The 16,117-nt window shown below is 46.5% G+C and overlaps 6 protein-coding genes across 6 annotated transcripts; 3 read left to right on the top strand and 3 right to left on the bottom strand.

Annotated features, from left to right (window-relative positions):
• Positions 1–16: 16 nt before the first annotated feature.
• On the bottom strand, positions 17–596 carry DFL_001854 (uncharacterized protein; the record flags this gene model as incomplete). Its single annotated transcript, XM_067630544.1, has 2 exons — positions 17–113; positions 187–596. 2 exons carry the CDS (start codon positions 594–596, stop codon positions 17–19), a joined length of 507 nt encoding a protein of 168 aa, XP_067493178.1.
• Positions 597–3,169: 2,573 nt separating this feature from the next.
• Positions 3,170–4,051, top strand: DFL_001855 (60S ribosomal protein eL14; the record flags this gene model as incomplete). The annotated part of the gene is made up of 4 exons (XM_067630545.1): positions 3,170–3,204; positions 3,358–3,448; positions 3,600–3,845; positions 3,998–4,051. The coding sequence occupies 4 exons, from the start codon at positions 3,170–3,172 to the stop codon at positions 4,049–4,051; spliced, it is 426 nt and encodes a 141-aa protein (XP_067493179.1).
• A 559-nt stretch (positions 4,052–4,610) lies between these two features.
• DFL_001856 (uncharacterized protein) lies at positions 4,611–7,304 on the bottom strand (the record flags this gene model as incomplete). The annotated part of the gene is made up of 11 exons (XM_067630546.1): positions 4,611–5,017; positions 5,081–5,497; positions 5,567–5,668; positions 5,740–5,888; positions 5,957–6,101; positions 6,206–6,272; positions 6,350–6,432; positions 6,491–6,579; positions 6,647–6,816; positions 6,888–6,986; positions 7,167–7,304. The coding sequence occupies 11 exons, from the start codon at positions 7,302–7,304 to the stop codon at positions 4,611–4,613; spliced, it is 1,866 nt and encodes a 621-aa protein (XP_067493180.1).
• Positions 7,305–8,728: 1,424 nt separating this feature from the next.
• DFL_001857 (uncharacterized protein) lies at positions 8,729–10,482 on the top strand (the record flags this gene model as incomplete). Its single annotated transcript, XM_067630547.1, has 2 exons — positions 8,729–10,252; positions 10,390–10,482. 2 exons carry the CDS (start codon positions 8,729–8,731, stop codon positions 10,480–10,482), a joined length of 1,617 nt encoding a protein of 538 aa, XP_067493181.1.
• A 1,860-nt stretch (positions 10,483–12,342) lies between these two features.
• DFL_001858 (uncharacterized protein) lies at positions 12,343–13,278 on the top strand (the record flags this gene model as incomplete). The annotated part of the gene is made up of 1 exon (XM_067630548.1): positions 12,343–13,278. The coding sequence occupies one exon, from the start codon at positions 12,343–12,345 to the stop codon at positions 13,276–13,278; it is 936 nt and encodes a 311-aa protein (XP_067493182.1).
• A 158-nt stretch (positions 13,279–13,436) lies between these two features.
• On the bottom strand, positions 13,437–15,879 carry DFL_001859 (uncharacterized protein; the record flags this gene model as incomplete). The annotated part of the gene is made up of 9 exons (XM_067630549.1): positions 13,437–13,444; positions 13,513–13,604; positions 13,690–13,795; positions 13,851–14,321; positions 14,384–14,696; positions 14,755–15,143; positions 15,202–15,551; positions 15,632–15,685; positions 15,755–15,879. The coding sequence occupies 9 exons, from the start codon at positions 15,877–15,879 to the stop codon at positions 13,437–13,439; spliced, it is 1,908 nt and encodes a 635-aa protein (XP_067493183.1).
• Between the last annotated feature and the right edge of the window lie 238 nt (positions 15,880–16,117).

Consider the following 16,117-nt stretch of genomic DNA (forward strand, 5'->3'; position numbering starts at 1 on the left):
ACATTCCCTGTGCCCGTCAGTGCCCATATCTCGCAAATATGAGGTCGCCAACGAATATGCCAAAAAGAACCGCGAAAAAGTATCCGACATTTAATGTCATAACAGCAAACATGCTATAGTAAGAGGAATACATGTTAGCTTTATCGTACCTCTTAACTCCATCAAGGGGTATGCCGTGAGTCTTACAGCAAATAGTGTAGGCCAATATTAACCATTGAGAGAAGAGCTCGGGGCGGGTCTACTCCCCATCTCCATGGAGCCGCACCCCTGACCTCCCGTGTACTGACATCGGCACTCGCCTTGTCGTCATGAAACTGCCCTGCGATGATAACCTTTCGCGCCTTTTCCTCCTCGCGCCATGTGGATTCTTTATGGGATTTGTAGGCGACTAGGGCGCGGTAGATAATCGAAAGAACTATGAGGAAGATGAGAGCGCCGACATACTGTGAGGTTGATTTTGGGGTGAAGGCGTATGAGTAGATGGGCGTTTGCATCGCCCATTGGAATACCATCGGCATCACGTCGTGGGAGCTGGAGGAAGAGCTGGTATCATCGCCGGAGTCCATTCCGGCCGTAGAGCCATGGTCGTGAGACATACTGAAGTATTTGTTAGAATCGTGATACTGGAGAAGATATGATATTGTGATGGGAGAAGAAAAAAAGAGGAACAGCCAAATAGAAGAAGAAAAAAGAATTAAAAGCGAGAGCCAATGCACAAATACGGCGGTGACAGCATTCCCGCTGCAGTGGAAATTATAAATTTGGTAGAGCAGGCTGGAATGGCCCTAATGTAGCTGTTGGTCGAGAGGAGTTGCTGTTTTGAGTCGGCAACGCAAGGAGGGGCCATCTCTAGGCAGGCTTGGCTTCGAGCTAGTTTGCGCTCGTTTGCGAGACAGGGCGTCCAACCGAATACAAGGATTAAATAGATGGCGCCAGACAGCCAGGTGGCCCCGATATGTCCTGCCTTGGTATTAGAGCTGCTATTTCAGACAGGTGAGGGCGTGGACATGTCATGTTCTGTCGGTCCACGTCGTATCCGACCCCTTCTATCGGTTCTATTCCATAAGCACGTAAGACCTCATGTAAAATCGCGGCTGGTAACGTATGGTGTTTATAGAGTTAGTTTTAAAGAGTGTTTGGTCTCCAAGATCCGATGAAACCTACTTGACTTTTCCCTCATCGAGAACCCATACAGGGGAAATCCACGTGGAATCTGTCCAAATGGGTCAAACATTGTCTGAATTGCAGCATTTCCTGTTATGTATAACATTATTAGCTACACTGGCTGAGATTGGATATATCGTTATTCGGGTACCGGCACGGCGTGTGCTCTCCGACACGTTGAACATTGGATGGTCAGCCTGTTCAGAATATGCCTCTAAAATCTCGTAGTGTTGCATGCGCTCCTGCCTATTGGAAGGCTGACTTTGGGTCACCATTTCGCAACCCTCTCTTCATCAGAGGCTGTCGTCGATGCTGCCGGTATTTTTGGTAGATACGACACCAAACCTGCTTTTGTTGTCGCTCCATCTTCACGAGTAGTGTTTAAGGAATTCGCGATCGCATTTGCTGTCGATTTCATTGCTATCGGTAAATCCTGGGCGCTGTCGGAACCTTGTTGGTTTTGACCTTCAGACGGCCCGTCCCCGCTGGGTGTGGGGCGTTGAGAGGTTGACATTTGGTGGAAATAGGGTTCGGCGTTGACACTGAAAGGTTAGTTGTATGGTTTGAAGCGCCAGGTTCTCCGTCGTTGGTGTATAACTAAAGGTACGAAGCGACGTCGTAGAAGAATTCGAGGGAAAGCAATTTTGGCCTGAAGGGGAGGAAGAAGAACGACCTAGTAGATATCCAAATCGGACATTTTCAAGTGAAGATTGGGGGGCGTTTATAGCGCGGAATGAGGATGCTCGAGTAAGGCGAGGAGAGGAATTATTTGTGTCAGAAGCCTCGTCCATGTTGAAAAGCTCTGAATATCGATCAAACGTAGGTATGAGTTTGGTGGATTGAATTGTGTCGTGGTTTGATGGGAGATATGGAGTGAGTGCCCATCAACGATGAGCATGTCAATGACCCTTGAGGCTCAAGGATGTGTTGTGTTGTGTTGTATTTCTACATCGGGATAGTGTCACATCTACGCGAAATTGAAAATTTGAAATTTTTTTTTGGAATTTTGAAGGTCTCATCCAAAGCAGTTTGATAGATATTGAATTGACAGGTAGGTAGTACATGATGATAATGATTATAACTGTCGTCTGTTACTATATATCGCCCAATCAGTAAAGCGTTCCAATTTCAAAAAAGAGATGTTGAAGGAGGATCAAAGGTGATTGATTGGTTGATTGTGCCCTCAGTGATCTTGGTGTATAAGTATAGATCATGTTGTTCGAAGAACAATCACATACTATCTTAGGCATGTATTTTAATCATCGGGCTTGAGGAAACGTGAGTACGGTCTGTGGTTGCTATATAAAGGTACTTACAGAGTTCATTTTATTCATAACAATTCCCTATATAATTTGTGATCATATATAAAACGTCGGGTCCAAGTAAGATTTCCTGTTCACACCTCCGCCATGTTAGTGAATCGGTGAATTAAGCCTCGAAGACGGGGTCGACTAAAGGTGGATATAAATAGAAATATGGAGAATACGGGTGAAAGGGCAGTCAGTATATGTAAGAATTGAATATCAGAGAGAGCCTGTCGTTGTACGGACTAGGCGTTTGTCCACGAGCAAGGCGTCTCAATCGCAAATTATATCATCATACGGCCGTGGAGATGATGAAGACAATGGAAATGAAAAACTGACAATATCCTACCTGATGTTATATTATATTAAATTGGCATCGTTGTTAGTATTGTAGAGAGCGATGGCGGTCTGGACTGAAGGGAGACAAGAGATGAGGTTGGATGCATTCTGCATAGACAAACAGCAGCTTTATGCGAGCCCTAACCAGGCCCTTATCTTATCAGCAGTGTTTGACACAAAAAAAGTTGTGACACGTGACCTCCACCTCCAACGAAATTTTGTGTTGGTCAAACCCCATCTGGTCAATCACCCATCTCAGGTTGGACCTCTACCATTGCTATCATCATCATCGTCGTCGAATCTCTAAATCTCCCCAACCACCTCCCTCTATCGCGCAGTCGAACCTCTCCTTATCAGTCGCCATGTCGCAAACCCAAGTTGTTTCCTCCCAATGGCCGTATGTTCTTCCACCTACCTACCGACTTCACCGCCACGTCCACAAAGGTTTCTTCAAATTGGACCGGGTTTGGACTGGTGGATGGACGGCACTTTATATCCTGACAACTTCACGGACCACGATTGCTGATTCTCAGTGTTATTTTGTTTACAGTCAGGTCGAGACCGGCCGAGTAGTTCTGATAAATAGCGGCAAGGACGAGGGCAAGCTCGCTGCCGTCGTTCAGATCATCGACCACAAACGAGTCAGTATCCCATACCTTTTGGATATACCCACCATCTCGGATGCGAGGCTTTTGTTTGGGAGGATATTACTCGATGATTCGGAGGAGCATGGGATTCAAACCGAGTGTATACGAATGACGGATTTGGCTGACGGGCAACATCCCACTCTAGGCTTTGGTCGACTCCCCACACATCGAACGACAGGAAATCTCCCTTTCGCACGTTTCCCTCACCCAACAGGTCATCTCCAAGTTACCACGAGCTGCCCGAAGTGGGGTTGTCAAGAAGTACTGGACCGAGGCTTCCGTTGACGACAAGGCTGCTAGCACAACATGGGCCAAGAAGAGGGCTAGCAGGGAAAAGAAGCGACAGTTGACAGACTTCGAGAGATTCAAGGTCATGGTTTTGAAGAAACAGGTGAGCACACAGAATTTATCAGGACAGGCGTTCCCCTTGGCGAATCTCCTGTTTTGCACCGTCGGGTCGGATTCCAAAACGTCGTCGTGGATACGGTGTCGTCTATCTAGAGCATGTTGATGTGATACTAATATCGGGTTTCCCTTTATCAGAGACGATTCGAAGTCAGAAAAGCCGTTGCGAAGGCCCGAAAGGCTTCCTCGTAAACTTAGCTCGTCGATTCCTTGCGCTTGTACCTCATATTCATCCTCACTACAATACCTCTACTCCCATGGTGTTTCTTGAATTACACCTTTTTTTTATTTAATGCCCGTTATGGTGTTTTCCTTAAGTGCTGTTTTATAGGTACTTTATTATCTCGGTTCCTCTGCTTCGTGTTCATATATAACCCTTTCCTCATTCCTCCCATATTTGGAGGACAGTCACCATGTCCTCACAATACCAACATTACTGGCTTAGAGAATAAATGAATAATATCTCCCAGTCAGAGACCATATTTTATCAGATCAATCAGCGCAGGTTGAAGCGTGAAGAAAGTCTGTATTTCCTGACAATGGTATGATCGTGGTCTGGCAGGCAAGTTGGGGGCGAGTCCGCCAGAAACCTTGTGTATGATCGCTACAATAGGCATCCAATAAATTAGAGTAATAGGTATGCCTTGATGCTAAAGCCTCCATCCAGATTATTCGTCGTATTGATTAAATAAATTGCTAGACGTCGCTTCATACCACCCCATCGTGTATGCCCCCCGACTGGTTCTCGCCATCACTGCACATCAACGTACACATCCTTCAGAACATAATCGCTCTTGTCAACGCCTCTCTCGGGGTCGGCACCTGTAGGTTCATCGGAGCCCCCCTCCGTGTCTTCCTGGCGCTTTTCAACTTCCGCATCACAGACATAAGCAGCGCATGGCTTCCTTGTGCCGAACATGTCATCGCCCTTGCAGCTTGTTCCGTATATCTCCAATGCGACAATTGAGATAGTCATACCAGTAGTGATAGAGATTAAATGGAGAGAGTTGAGATGCTCATGCGCAACCGGTAGGCAAAGCCATACGACGCAAACCAAAACTCTATACGCAAGTCGGTACTTTTTAGCGATCTTCTGCGTGTATAGTGTTTTGTGGAGATGAGAAATAGATATCAACGACATGCTAAACAATGCCACAGCTATATGATCGAGTAAGTCTCTGGTATATCAGAACTAGCGTCTTTTCCGAGGGGGGCACCTACCTAAACCACCACAATAGAACCATCTCAAACTATCCTCAACATGAGCGAAACTTCTCTCTTCGTAAGTATGGAAAAGATCGTGTACATCCGTGTCTTGGGACTCATGTGCGAGAACCAATTTTGACAATCCAGATCCACCAATGGTGAAGGCGAGGACGAATAGTAAATGGGCATTGACCCAAAGGAACGAAGACCAGACTTTTCGTCTAATTGCATGAAGCTCATGGCCGGACTCGTCGATATCAAAGTAAATAGTATTGAAGCAATAGGCCTGGACAAGACCCAATAGCGCTTTACCTAAAAAAGCATTCATCCCGAAATGGGCAGCGTTTTGATATAACAGGGCAACGACAGAATAGCCGAAAACCAACGAAACGAAAGCCCCTGTCCGCTCCGCCTTGTGTTCGATATTCAGGGCTATTTAGTGAAGGTTAGTCAGACGAAGAGGACAGCAATTTACAGTCGCGAGCTGTAAGTAATCCTTACCGGGGTAAAACTCGAAGAAGCTCTTGATTTTCTCACTCCATTTTTTGGGGATGAAGTGGACACCACGCATTGCCCACACGGGAACAGAAGGTAGCGAAAGGTCTATAAACATTAATACGGGGTTAGAATCCATATTTAAAAGTCTCATCGGGTCAAATCATGAACCAAGTTACCTAAGAATATAGCGATCCAGATTAAAGCCTGTCTGTTGGATTCTTCGACATAAATGCTACCGATCCAAAGCGCAGAGGGGATAACTATCGCTAATGCATTTCCGTACAACGTAGCCTTCACCATTGGCAGGAGAAGCGCGCCGACGATACTAAATTTGCAAACCCAGTCAGCATGCTATTACTACTACCTTAGTACCCAGCCTGGGTAAACACATACAAGGTAACTGCGGTGAACAAACGAGCAGCCAGATAGAAGGCTATCATTTGCGTGTAGGTCACCGTCTCGGAAAGAAATATATTGGTGGTGAAGCCGAATAAACAAGCAAGGATGAATAATACGATACCACGCTGAACGAGATCGTCTAAAGGAAGGAATATGTTAGTATACTTTCGTAGAGCCTGGCTTCTATCCCCTTCCGGATTCCGCGCACAGGCATGACACGGGTGGAGGCACAATATAACCTACCTGATTCAAACCAGCTAACAAGCAGACCAATATCATTCCATAGTTTCCACGAAGGTATCATTGCAATCTACATTGAGAACCACCGGTTTTCAGTATCGAAGCAATAGACGGGATGGTATACAAGAGTATACCCTGAGTACGTACGCAAAACCGGAGAAATGCATTAGCGGAGGGCTCTTCGGACGCTCTATCACCAAGGACTGCGAGGATCCCGACGTAGAGCAGGTCTGGAGGGAATTCCATTAGACGGGGCTGTAGTAAAACCGAATGCAGGTTCCAACTCACCAACAAAGAGTTCAAAGCTGGCCACCTCTTCATTCTCGCTAGCCCTCCATAGCAATCCTTTGTGGAAATACTGACGGATCACAGGGCGCCTAAAAACAAAATTGTGATTAGTTGTTTTCGTTCCGGGAATGAAGATGAACTCCCAAGTTGACTCACTTCCACACTCGGATAACTGTCGAAGTTTCTTCCTTCTCCTCATGCACCCTTTGACCAGGCAGATGTGTTCGAAGATTAGCGGAGTAACCGAACTTGCCAAAGTTCGCCTCGAGGTGGACATCGTATTGCGTGAGAGCGTGAAGCTCGCTGGACAGCTCCTCCATATGAGACTGTAGGACCATCCAAGCATGTTAGAATATAGGCCAATATGTGATATCTGGATTCTTGCTGTCTAACTAACTTGTAGCTTTTCCATTTCTTCGAATATTTCGGGGTGTTTATTACGCAGCGCATCTTTTAAACCAAGGTGGTACTTTTTCGAGTCGTGGAGAGCATTTATCTAGACCGGATAATTACATTTACAGTTAGTTCATAAGCACGGGAGAAATTAGCGACGGTTTTATCTTTAATATTCCCACGGAATTCAATGCATAGCATATCTAGGTGTAGCATTTTCAAAGCAAGCGCGGTGCGCATGCACACTGCCTAATACACCCGATAACAAGACGGTTATACTCACATGGTCTGCAGACCCGTGAACGGTAAAACTGAATTGAGGGTCGCTGTGTGACTCTTGAAGTTTAAGCAGATGGTCTTCATCTTTGGCAACATGGACATGTCGGCCATCGGGTAGTTTGATGGACTTTTGGGGTTGCATAATGGGGAACCAGCACCGCTCGGGTATCCACAGCCGCGTCGTAGTCCGGCCCTGGCAATCGAATCTGATGTATTTTAATTTTACAAGGCAAAGTGCCTCTCTTTTGACCGTCTCGTGGGGATACAAGAAATTGACAGTGAACGCGCAACCGTGACCCTTTTATAGGTGCCGGGAGTCGATGCTTCAAGTGAATAAAAAGAACTCTTGATACGACTCGCGCCAACGTTTACTAATCAACAATAGCGCGGTGATAACATCGACACCCACAAGCCCTGAAGGTCCCGATCCAATAAATGGCGAGCATGCTACCTTTCGCCAAGCGCATTGTTTCTCAGTCGGCCTGCGTAACATTAGTAAGTCGGACGAGCACCAAGGGAAAGGCTTCGAAAGCTTAAGCAAACTAGAAAAAAAGTTTGTACTTACTTGGTCTATGGGAATGAATATCGATAGGTATGTCCCCGTGCCAGGAAGACTTTTATGTGGATGATGGCAATTATCACCAGCTTATGGTTAGCCAACCATTTTTACCCCAAAGCCCTCGCTGCCATAGTCAGCCACGGAGAAACGTTTATGCTACCTTTTGAGGCTCTTCGAGTTCTTTTTTTTTTTTCCATTCATACGGAAAATTCGGGGCTGATGCTCCGTACTTACTATGCCGCGGCTGGATATTAAGGTTGGTGGGACAAACAACCGAGTGCGGGACGAGGTTGGTAAAGTCGCAAATGCATTTGCGCTTTCCCAAGCCCGGCCTAGTCATCAGACACCACACCCTTGCAAATCTGTCCCTGAACACGAGCCTGAACAGCCGTCCAAGTTAGTCAGCACAGGCAAGGTTGTGTGCTGATGTATACATGTATAAATCCTAGAAACTACCGAGTAGTTAGTGCTGACGCCTATATATCAAACCATTGGCACGGATATCATACAAGCAAGTATATGATCCAGAATCAGCCAATGATGTGTGCTGCAATGTGGTGTGCGAAATTAAAGACGGGTCGTCGCGGAGAGCGAAAACGGCACTTTAAAAGAACTGTTCAATGCAATGCGATACAATGTGAATCATGGCTACCATCAGGAGGTCTTTCTCACATCAACAAGCTCGCCTACTTTGTTGACTACAGTTGATGGCTGTGGTTGAACCATCTTTCTAATATCTTCACACCTCGTAGGCATATCCCAATTGCTCCCAATCACTGGACCCAATGGCGCTGTTGGCAACCTTTGGTATCGCTCTCCTTCTCTACCTGTCCTGTTTCCTTTTCAAACTCCTGCGCAATTGGAGGAATGCTCGGAAAACAGGCTTGCCCGTCGTCATTATCCCAGCGGCTCAAGACAATCCGCTATGGATGGTTGCGAGCATCCCACTTCGGCCTCTACTGAAACGTTTCCTACCCGAAGATATTTTTATTCGCCTAGGAATAACGATGCACGGATGGGAAAATGAATTCAAGTTCGAGCCGTACGGGAGATGGAGTACCCCGCATGGTTACCCTAAATCACTTGTCCTCGCAGGCGCTGGAAGAGTAGAATTGTCAACCTGGGACCATGAGATCATAGCAGATGTGCTCCGACGTCCGAAAGACTTTATACAGTTCGACATAGCGAATTTCCTTCTCAACAGATTCGGTCCGAATGTATTATCCACTGACGGTGAGGTTTGGGCAAGACACCGGAAACTTGTTGCGTCGACACTGAACGAAAAAATCTCCAAGGTCGTATTCGATCAGTCCATAATTCTCGCGGAGGGTATGGTCTCGGAGATATTCGAAAACTCTGACCCTGGTTCTGACTGCGCCGAAACCAATCGTATCTTCGACCTTGTTAAGAAGCTTGCAATTACAATTCTGGCGAATGCCGGAATGGGTGGTAATCAGGCCTGGAAGGACCCCACGGTGAAGAAGGTGAAGCCTGGGTTCAAATTAACATATATCGAGGCAGTCAAAGCGGTCATTGGCAATCTTGTAGCCGCAGCGATCCTTCCACGATGGTTCACTTCGTGGTATCCTCCCTTCCTCCCGGGATACGATACCATGAGATTGCTGAGCTACGCAGTTGGAGAATTCAGAGACCACACAGCCGATCTCATAAACGAAGAAAGGCAGCGAAGTGCAGAGCGTGAAGGCGTAGCTCGGAACAACATTCTTAGTATGCTGCTAAATGCATCCAAGGAGGAGGAAAAGATAACCTCTGGAACTGGGACCAATAACAGAACTTTCCTATCGGACGAAGAAATAATGGGAAACATCTTCATTTTTACATCAGCTGGATTCGACTCAACCGCCAATACCCTCGCATACGCATTGGTATACCTTGTCCAGAACCCTCAGTACCAGGATTGGCTTTTCGAAGAAATAGATGCTCTGATTCCTTCCGATCGGGAAGAACCACTTGAGTATACGACAATTTTCCCGAAAGCTATTAGATGTCTTTCCGTAATGCTGGAAACGCTCCGCCTGCATCCACCATTGGTCCATCTCGGTAAGATGACGGAAGCACCTCAAGTTGTCAGGACTTCTACATCGGATATCGAGATCCCAACGGGCACCACAATCTTTATCAATAGTGTGGCTGTCCACCTTGATCCAGATGTCTGGCGGGATTTGAATCGCAGCGAATTGGGGCCGGTCTTTGATAAAGATGAAAGCGATATCCCCGATGAATGCAGGTTCCGACCGTCTCGATGGATTATCAACCCCACCGATACCGAGAACACTCAGCCCAAAATATTCCAACCACCAAAGGGCACCTTTATACCGTGGTCAATGGGGCCCAGGGTATGTCCTGGCCAAAAGATGGCACAGGTAGAATTCGTAGCAACATTTCTAGTGCTTCTCAGAACTTACCGATTAGAAGCGGTGAAAATCGGTGTAAGAGATGCGACTGGGAATGAGAGAGAAGAGACAGATAAGGAGCTGCGCCAGAGGATTGTTCGACTGATAAGGAAAAGCGTAAGTAAGGTGACGCAAGAAATGGATGTGTACAATATCGCAGACGGGGAGTATTCAAGGGGACTGGGAATCCGGCTGGTTCGCAGGCACTAATTCGAATCTGGCGAAGGTTGTGTTGTGTATTGTGTGTGTTGCAGGTCCGAAAGAGGTATAATGATGTCACAGCATTCGAGCGCAGGAAAAAGCCCAATTGGACACCTGCACCTGCTCATGTTACGTACGTTCCTTGATACCGTAATAATGATGTACTGAGTCCCTTTCCTAAGTATGTATAAAAGTTTGCATCGTAGCGGCAAGTAGGCGGTATGAGAGCTATATAACTGTTCCCTCTTCCTACATTTTTTTTACATTTTTTGTAGATTTATATATATTTGATTAACAACGGCTGATAATTATAAATTCTATTATATTCCGCATGGCATAGTTATATAATCACTTTTTAGACCTTTTCTCACAATCTTACACCTTGAACCTGCTCTGGTATAATCTGCCAACACCCACCCTCGGAAAGAAGCCCAAGCCCAAAATCAAAAGAAACATACATTTCAACAAACATCAAGATGGGTTCTGTGGTCAGCTGTGTAAGATAAACCAACCTCAGATTCGGTTCATTGTTCGGTGGGTTTGCTAATAAATGTCTCATTAGATCGCTGATGCTCTGCGTGCTGTCGGACGTGCCATTATGGCCGTTATATCCGCTATCGGACGTGCCATTACAGCCGTTGTCAACGGTAAGCGGCAATTATATCGTCCTAATCGGACAGTTCGCTAACTTCCTATCTCCAGGAATTGTCGAGTTCCTCATGATCATTATTAGTTGCCTCACGTGCAACAGAGTTGGACGTCGCCGTCGTGGGGTAACAACGTCAGCCGTCTAACCACCACCCACGGGAGCTGTCGTAAAAATCTGAAGCGGCACGTTGATATGAGCTCCTTGCTTGCAAGGCGCGGGGACCCCCTCATCCTTCGACATATGCACTTGCCTTCGCTTTGACGATTGGGCTTCCGTCGTGGTGGCTGTGGCGGTACTATTGGGTACTCACTGCTTTTTATTTCTTTTCATTCTCTTTTCTTCCATATTTCACTTTGTATGACACTCTTGTTCATAAACCTCGGTCACTAGCTCTAGGGTTTTTGGCCTATTTTATGGCTTAAAAAATAGAGAGAGCAAGTAACTGGGATACATCGGGTTTACTTCTATTACATTCTTATCTTTGGTGTCTTTGTGGTTGTTTTTCTTTGTTCCTGTTCCATATACCCTAAACGCAATATGCCTTTCTTCCCTTTTCGATTGCTTCATAAATGTCTTTCTAAAGCCATGACAAATACACACTGACGATTCCTCTACCTACCTACGAACATAATCTCCGTAACATATTTGAAGTCTTGTAATGATATTTACCAAGAAATTGAGTCCTTTAGGGCTGAGTAATATCGAGCAACATAAATTCATCATGCAGAGGATTCGATTGTCAAGCAACACAAATACCTTGTTGTATTTATTGGTGGGCGGAGATTGGGCGGAATTAGGTTCATGAACATACCCTCTGGAGATCCGAAATCCGAAAGCCGTTCCCGGACTTACAGGAATTGGTTCTCGAAACGTAAACGCTAGACGTGCTGTGGTCCAACCTTCTGCCAATGGGAATTGATCTGTGGTAACAAATTGTCTTTCACATAAATTGTAGAGTTCCTGTGCTTAGAAATAAATGGACCTGGGCCTGAAAGACACAGCGGATCTGTCTCTTCCCGTCGGCTTTCCCGGTCATGGCTCTAGAACTCCACTCGCATTTAATCTAGCTATTCGAATGTTATTGGAAAAGTCAAAGTTTTGATATTATTACCGCGGTTGGCTCTCGTTTTATGCAACTACCCATTTCGTTTCCTGTATTTCGTACAGCTCCTCCACAATCGATCAACTTTAACCGAACGACTACGGACCGGGCTCCGGGCTATTTCCTACTTTAAAAGTCAGTTTGGATTGGATATTCGAGGCGGCCCACATCTCCAGGTCGAGATATAATCTAAACCGCAAGCTCCAAATACTAGTACTTATTTTACCTTAAAAGCTATAGCAAAACCATAAAAGGATGACAGTCTATCGCTGCCCGTCAATCTTAGTGATTGGTCATGGCGAACTAGGCCTAGCAATTATCGAGGCTCTCCACAAAAGTTCTTCAAAACCGTCATTCACCTCCCTTACAGTTCTCGCCCGACCACAAACGGTTTCGTCGCTTCAAAAATCCGACCCGGGGAAGTACTCCTTGCTGCACAAGTGGAACGTCCAATGGCTACCACTTGACATCGAATCCGCGACTGACGACCACCTCAAGACCGCTTTCAAACCTTTCACTGCAGTCGTCTACGCATCTGGCATGTTTGCATCTGCAGGCGTGGCGACAAAAGTTACCAAGGCGGTGCGGGATGCTGGTGTGAAATATTATATTCCCTGGCAGTTCGGCGTAGATTACGATGTCGTCGGCCCGACTACCGGTGGTGGACTATTTGCCGAACAGTATTGGATTCGACGATTACTCAGGGAGGAAAACTTTGGGATGAAGTGGAATATCATTAGCAATGGCCTTTTCACTAGCTTTGTGTTTTATGAACCATTTGGGATTGTTAACAAGGAACAGGGACTCGTGACCGCGTTGGGGGGTTGGGAGAACAAGGTGACCCTGACTGCTGCCGAGGATATTGGAAAAGTCACGGCGGAGGTTTTGTTTGAACGCCTTAGCGGCAAGGGTAGCGATGGGATCCAGTATATCGCCGGGGAGACGGTAACCTATAAACGTATCGCCGATGTTCTTGAGGAGAAACTGGGGCGCAAGCTGGAGAGAAGGGTTTTGGAAACCAAGACTTTAAGAGAGCTTTTGGAGAGAGACCCCGAGAATAAACTCGCTAAATATCAACTTGTGTTTGGGGAAGGTAACGGTTGTTCCTGGGATTTCGCAGGGACGTATAATGAGGAAAAAGGAATCAGGATGTTGTCGTTTCCGGAGTGGATGGATACTCATCAATTTTAGGATTTTCAAGGTTCATTTTGTGTGGTTTCGTCGAACCCGGTTTCACATTTTATCATGACTGGATGCATCCATACTAGCCAATCGCATCTTCTCTGATGTTTAGAATTGATATCTTATGTTACATGATTGTACTGGGAACGTATGTTGTTTGAGCGTGTTTAGAAGCCTATCGGTTTTCGATTAATGATTGGTGTTTCGACCTCAGCCATAAAATGCTCTAGCTTGACGACTTACCATGTTCAGTGCTATCCTTCCCTGTAGAGCTTGTATTCGAGCTCCCGCTTGCGATAGAAGACAGGATGCCATCCAAATAATTGGCACCGCTCCTAAAACGATAAGTTAGTTGATGATACTAAAAGTGCTGCTTGTAGCCAAAAAAAAAAAAAAAAAAAGGTGGGGGTTTAGAGTTACCATTTTTGATGTGTAAGAACATCACATTTTAGTTCCTTCTCTCTCCTCTGGACCAGATCCACATACGCCAACATGCCATCCGTCTTGAATCGTCTCGAGAGTTCGCCTACGCCGCGGTTAGCTAGTTACCTTCGGGTTCCAAAGGTGGTAGAAAAACTCACAGGTGATGGTAGCACCGGAATGAAGCCCTGCGAGCGAGATCAATTGCAGGACGAATCCGCCCTTAGCCAAATCCCAGATGAAGTTTTTCAGCTTTTCCTCAGTGAAACCTTCTCCAAGCCAGTTGAAACTGGGGCTCAAGTTGTAAACCATCCATTTCCCATCGTAGATATCTCGAATCTGCTTTGCAAATCCAACTGCTTGGTCGACATCTGGCTTCTTGGTTTCGAGCCAGAGCAAATCGGCATATGGGGCGAATGCTAGGGACCTCTTGACAGCAGCTGGAACGCCAGCCTTGAAATGATAAAATCCTTCACGAGTTCGTGGAATGTCCCATGAGTAGAAGATATCGTGTCCCAAGATTGATTTTGTAAGCCTCCTTGCATCGTAGTTCGACATCTTTGATGCCTTCTGCACGAAATCATTGATCTCGCCCTCTAGGATCCCGGATTTCTTCATCTCTTCGCTAACAGCTATATGCGTTTCGTCCGAGTCAGCAGCTGCCATCCGCTGTCAGGGTACGGTACCTACGAACCTTCGGTATAGGTTACCAATTTGTGGTCTTGAACCCACTGGAGTTCGGTCTTGTTAATATCTTCAGCGCTTCGTCCATTGGCTTCCATTTCAGCGAGAACCTCTGCAAGCGGCTTTGTATCTTTTGTAACACCGAGGACGAATTCGTGATCCCTATAGTCGACGGTGCTCGACAATAGTTTTCCGGACTCGGAATCAGTCCTTGCAATAACGAGGTTCTCGGATCCCATCACATCCCACTGGAAACGGGTGGCGAGTAGGCGATTAATATGTTCCCCAGTCGGGACTAAAACCTTTCCGGAGAGATGGCCGCACTAGTAAGGCGTAAGTTTGGTGGGCTATTCTGTTGGGGATGGCTACGGTATGGCTTGCCTTCTTTCCACCATGCATTTGATCTTCGAGATGAATTGCGGCCGCGCCGTTTTCTGCAAACAACTTGGCCAGTTTCATGACGGCGCTGAGGCCGCCGTGCCCGGTATCGGCGTCTGCAATGATTGGTCTCATGTAATCGATGTATGGTGTATTCGCTCTCTGTTCTGGCGTCATGTTCCGTCTCGCATCCCAATGTCTTCGATCGTGCAACTGTTGGGCCTTGAATAACCGCTGAACTTGGTTCGGAACTGTATTATAAGGATAGTCCCCAAAGTCCGGAGACACCTCGTTTGTTGTCGTTAGAACTGACGAGCAGGCCCAGCCGGATACGTATAAGATTTCTTGGTTTTCAGCCATCTGTGTCATTTGGACGGGGTCAATCGCGCCCACTATATAACTTTCGGTAAGTGGATGCATTTCATCTACGATTCAAAAGTCCGTCCTTACTGGTATGTGCGGGTTTGCCCTCCGCGGCCCTCTCAGTCAATAGACTGAAAAGCTTCTTGGCCTGGTACGAACTCGGATAGGTCTGGGGAAGAGTCCCCCGTTTGCTAACGACATCCGTGGCCGAATATGTTCGCTTTATGCCCTTGAACCTAGGTGACGCCCACCACTTTTCGACCTCCTCGATGTCTGCTTTGAAACGAGCATCTTCCTCGGCCGCAGTGGGCGCATGGTGCAGCGAGGAGACCATCCGCACGGGGTACGAAGCTCTGATGAACGCGGATCTCGATCGAACGACCTTCAACGGCGAGGCGATATTGGAAACGGTGCTCCGGATCATCATTGTTGGAAATCTACTGCCTTATGGTATCAGCGGCTGTGTATACGTAGGCAGGAACGAATCGCGGGTCAAGAAAAATTAAGCCCAACTTACGGTCTGGAGAGGAATGATATTATACAGCAGGCAAACCAACCAGAGGCGGAACCTCTGACATAAAATACTCAGAGAACTGAGCAAGCATATACTCTCGGACTGAGACTTTTAGAAGTAAATCACGGTACGGCCGGCCCTCGGCTCGTTGCAGTATAGCTTTGTAGGAGGAAACCGACGGCAGCCGACCAACACATTCCCTTGGCCCGACGGGGCCTTAACCGTTCCATGTACGGGACTGTAACATGCATGAGATCGAGATTTGGAAATATCACATTATCAACCTCAAAAAATAAAAATAAAAATACAAAAGCACTAGATTACAAGGTTCTTCCCTTTCCCGCTCCGAGATGCCAATGACTGGAAACGAACAAAAAATTGAAAGAAACAAGCCTGCGTATATACCGAAAAAACCGATTGGCGAAAAACAATGATACCTACTTTTTATTGGAAATCGATCCGTTTGGGTCCACGAGTATTTTCTGGGCG

This window comes from Arthrobotrys flagrans, assembly GCF_004000055.1.
Source record: "Arthrobotrys flagrans strain CBS H-5679 chromosome Unknown unitig_3, whole genome shotgun sequence".
NCBI lineage: Eukaryota > Fungi > Ascomycota > Orbiliomycetes > Orbiliales > Orbiliaceae > Arthrobotrys > Arthrobotrys flagrans.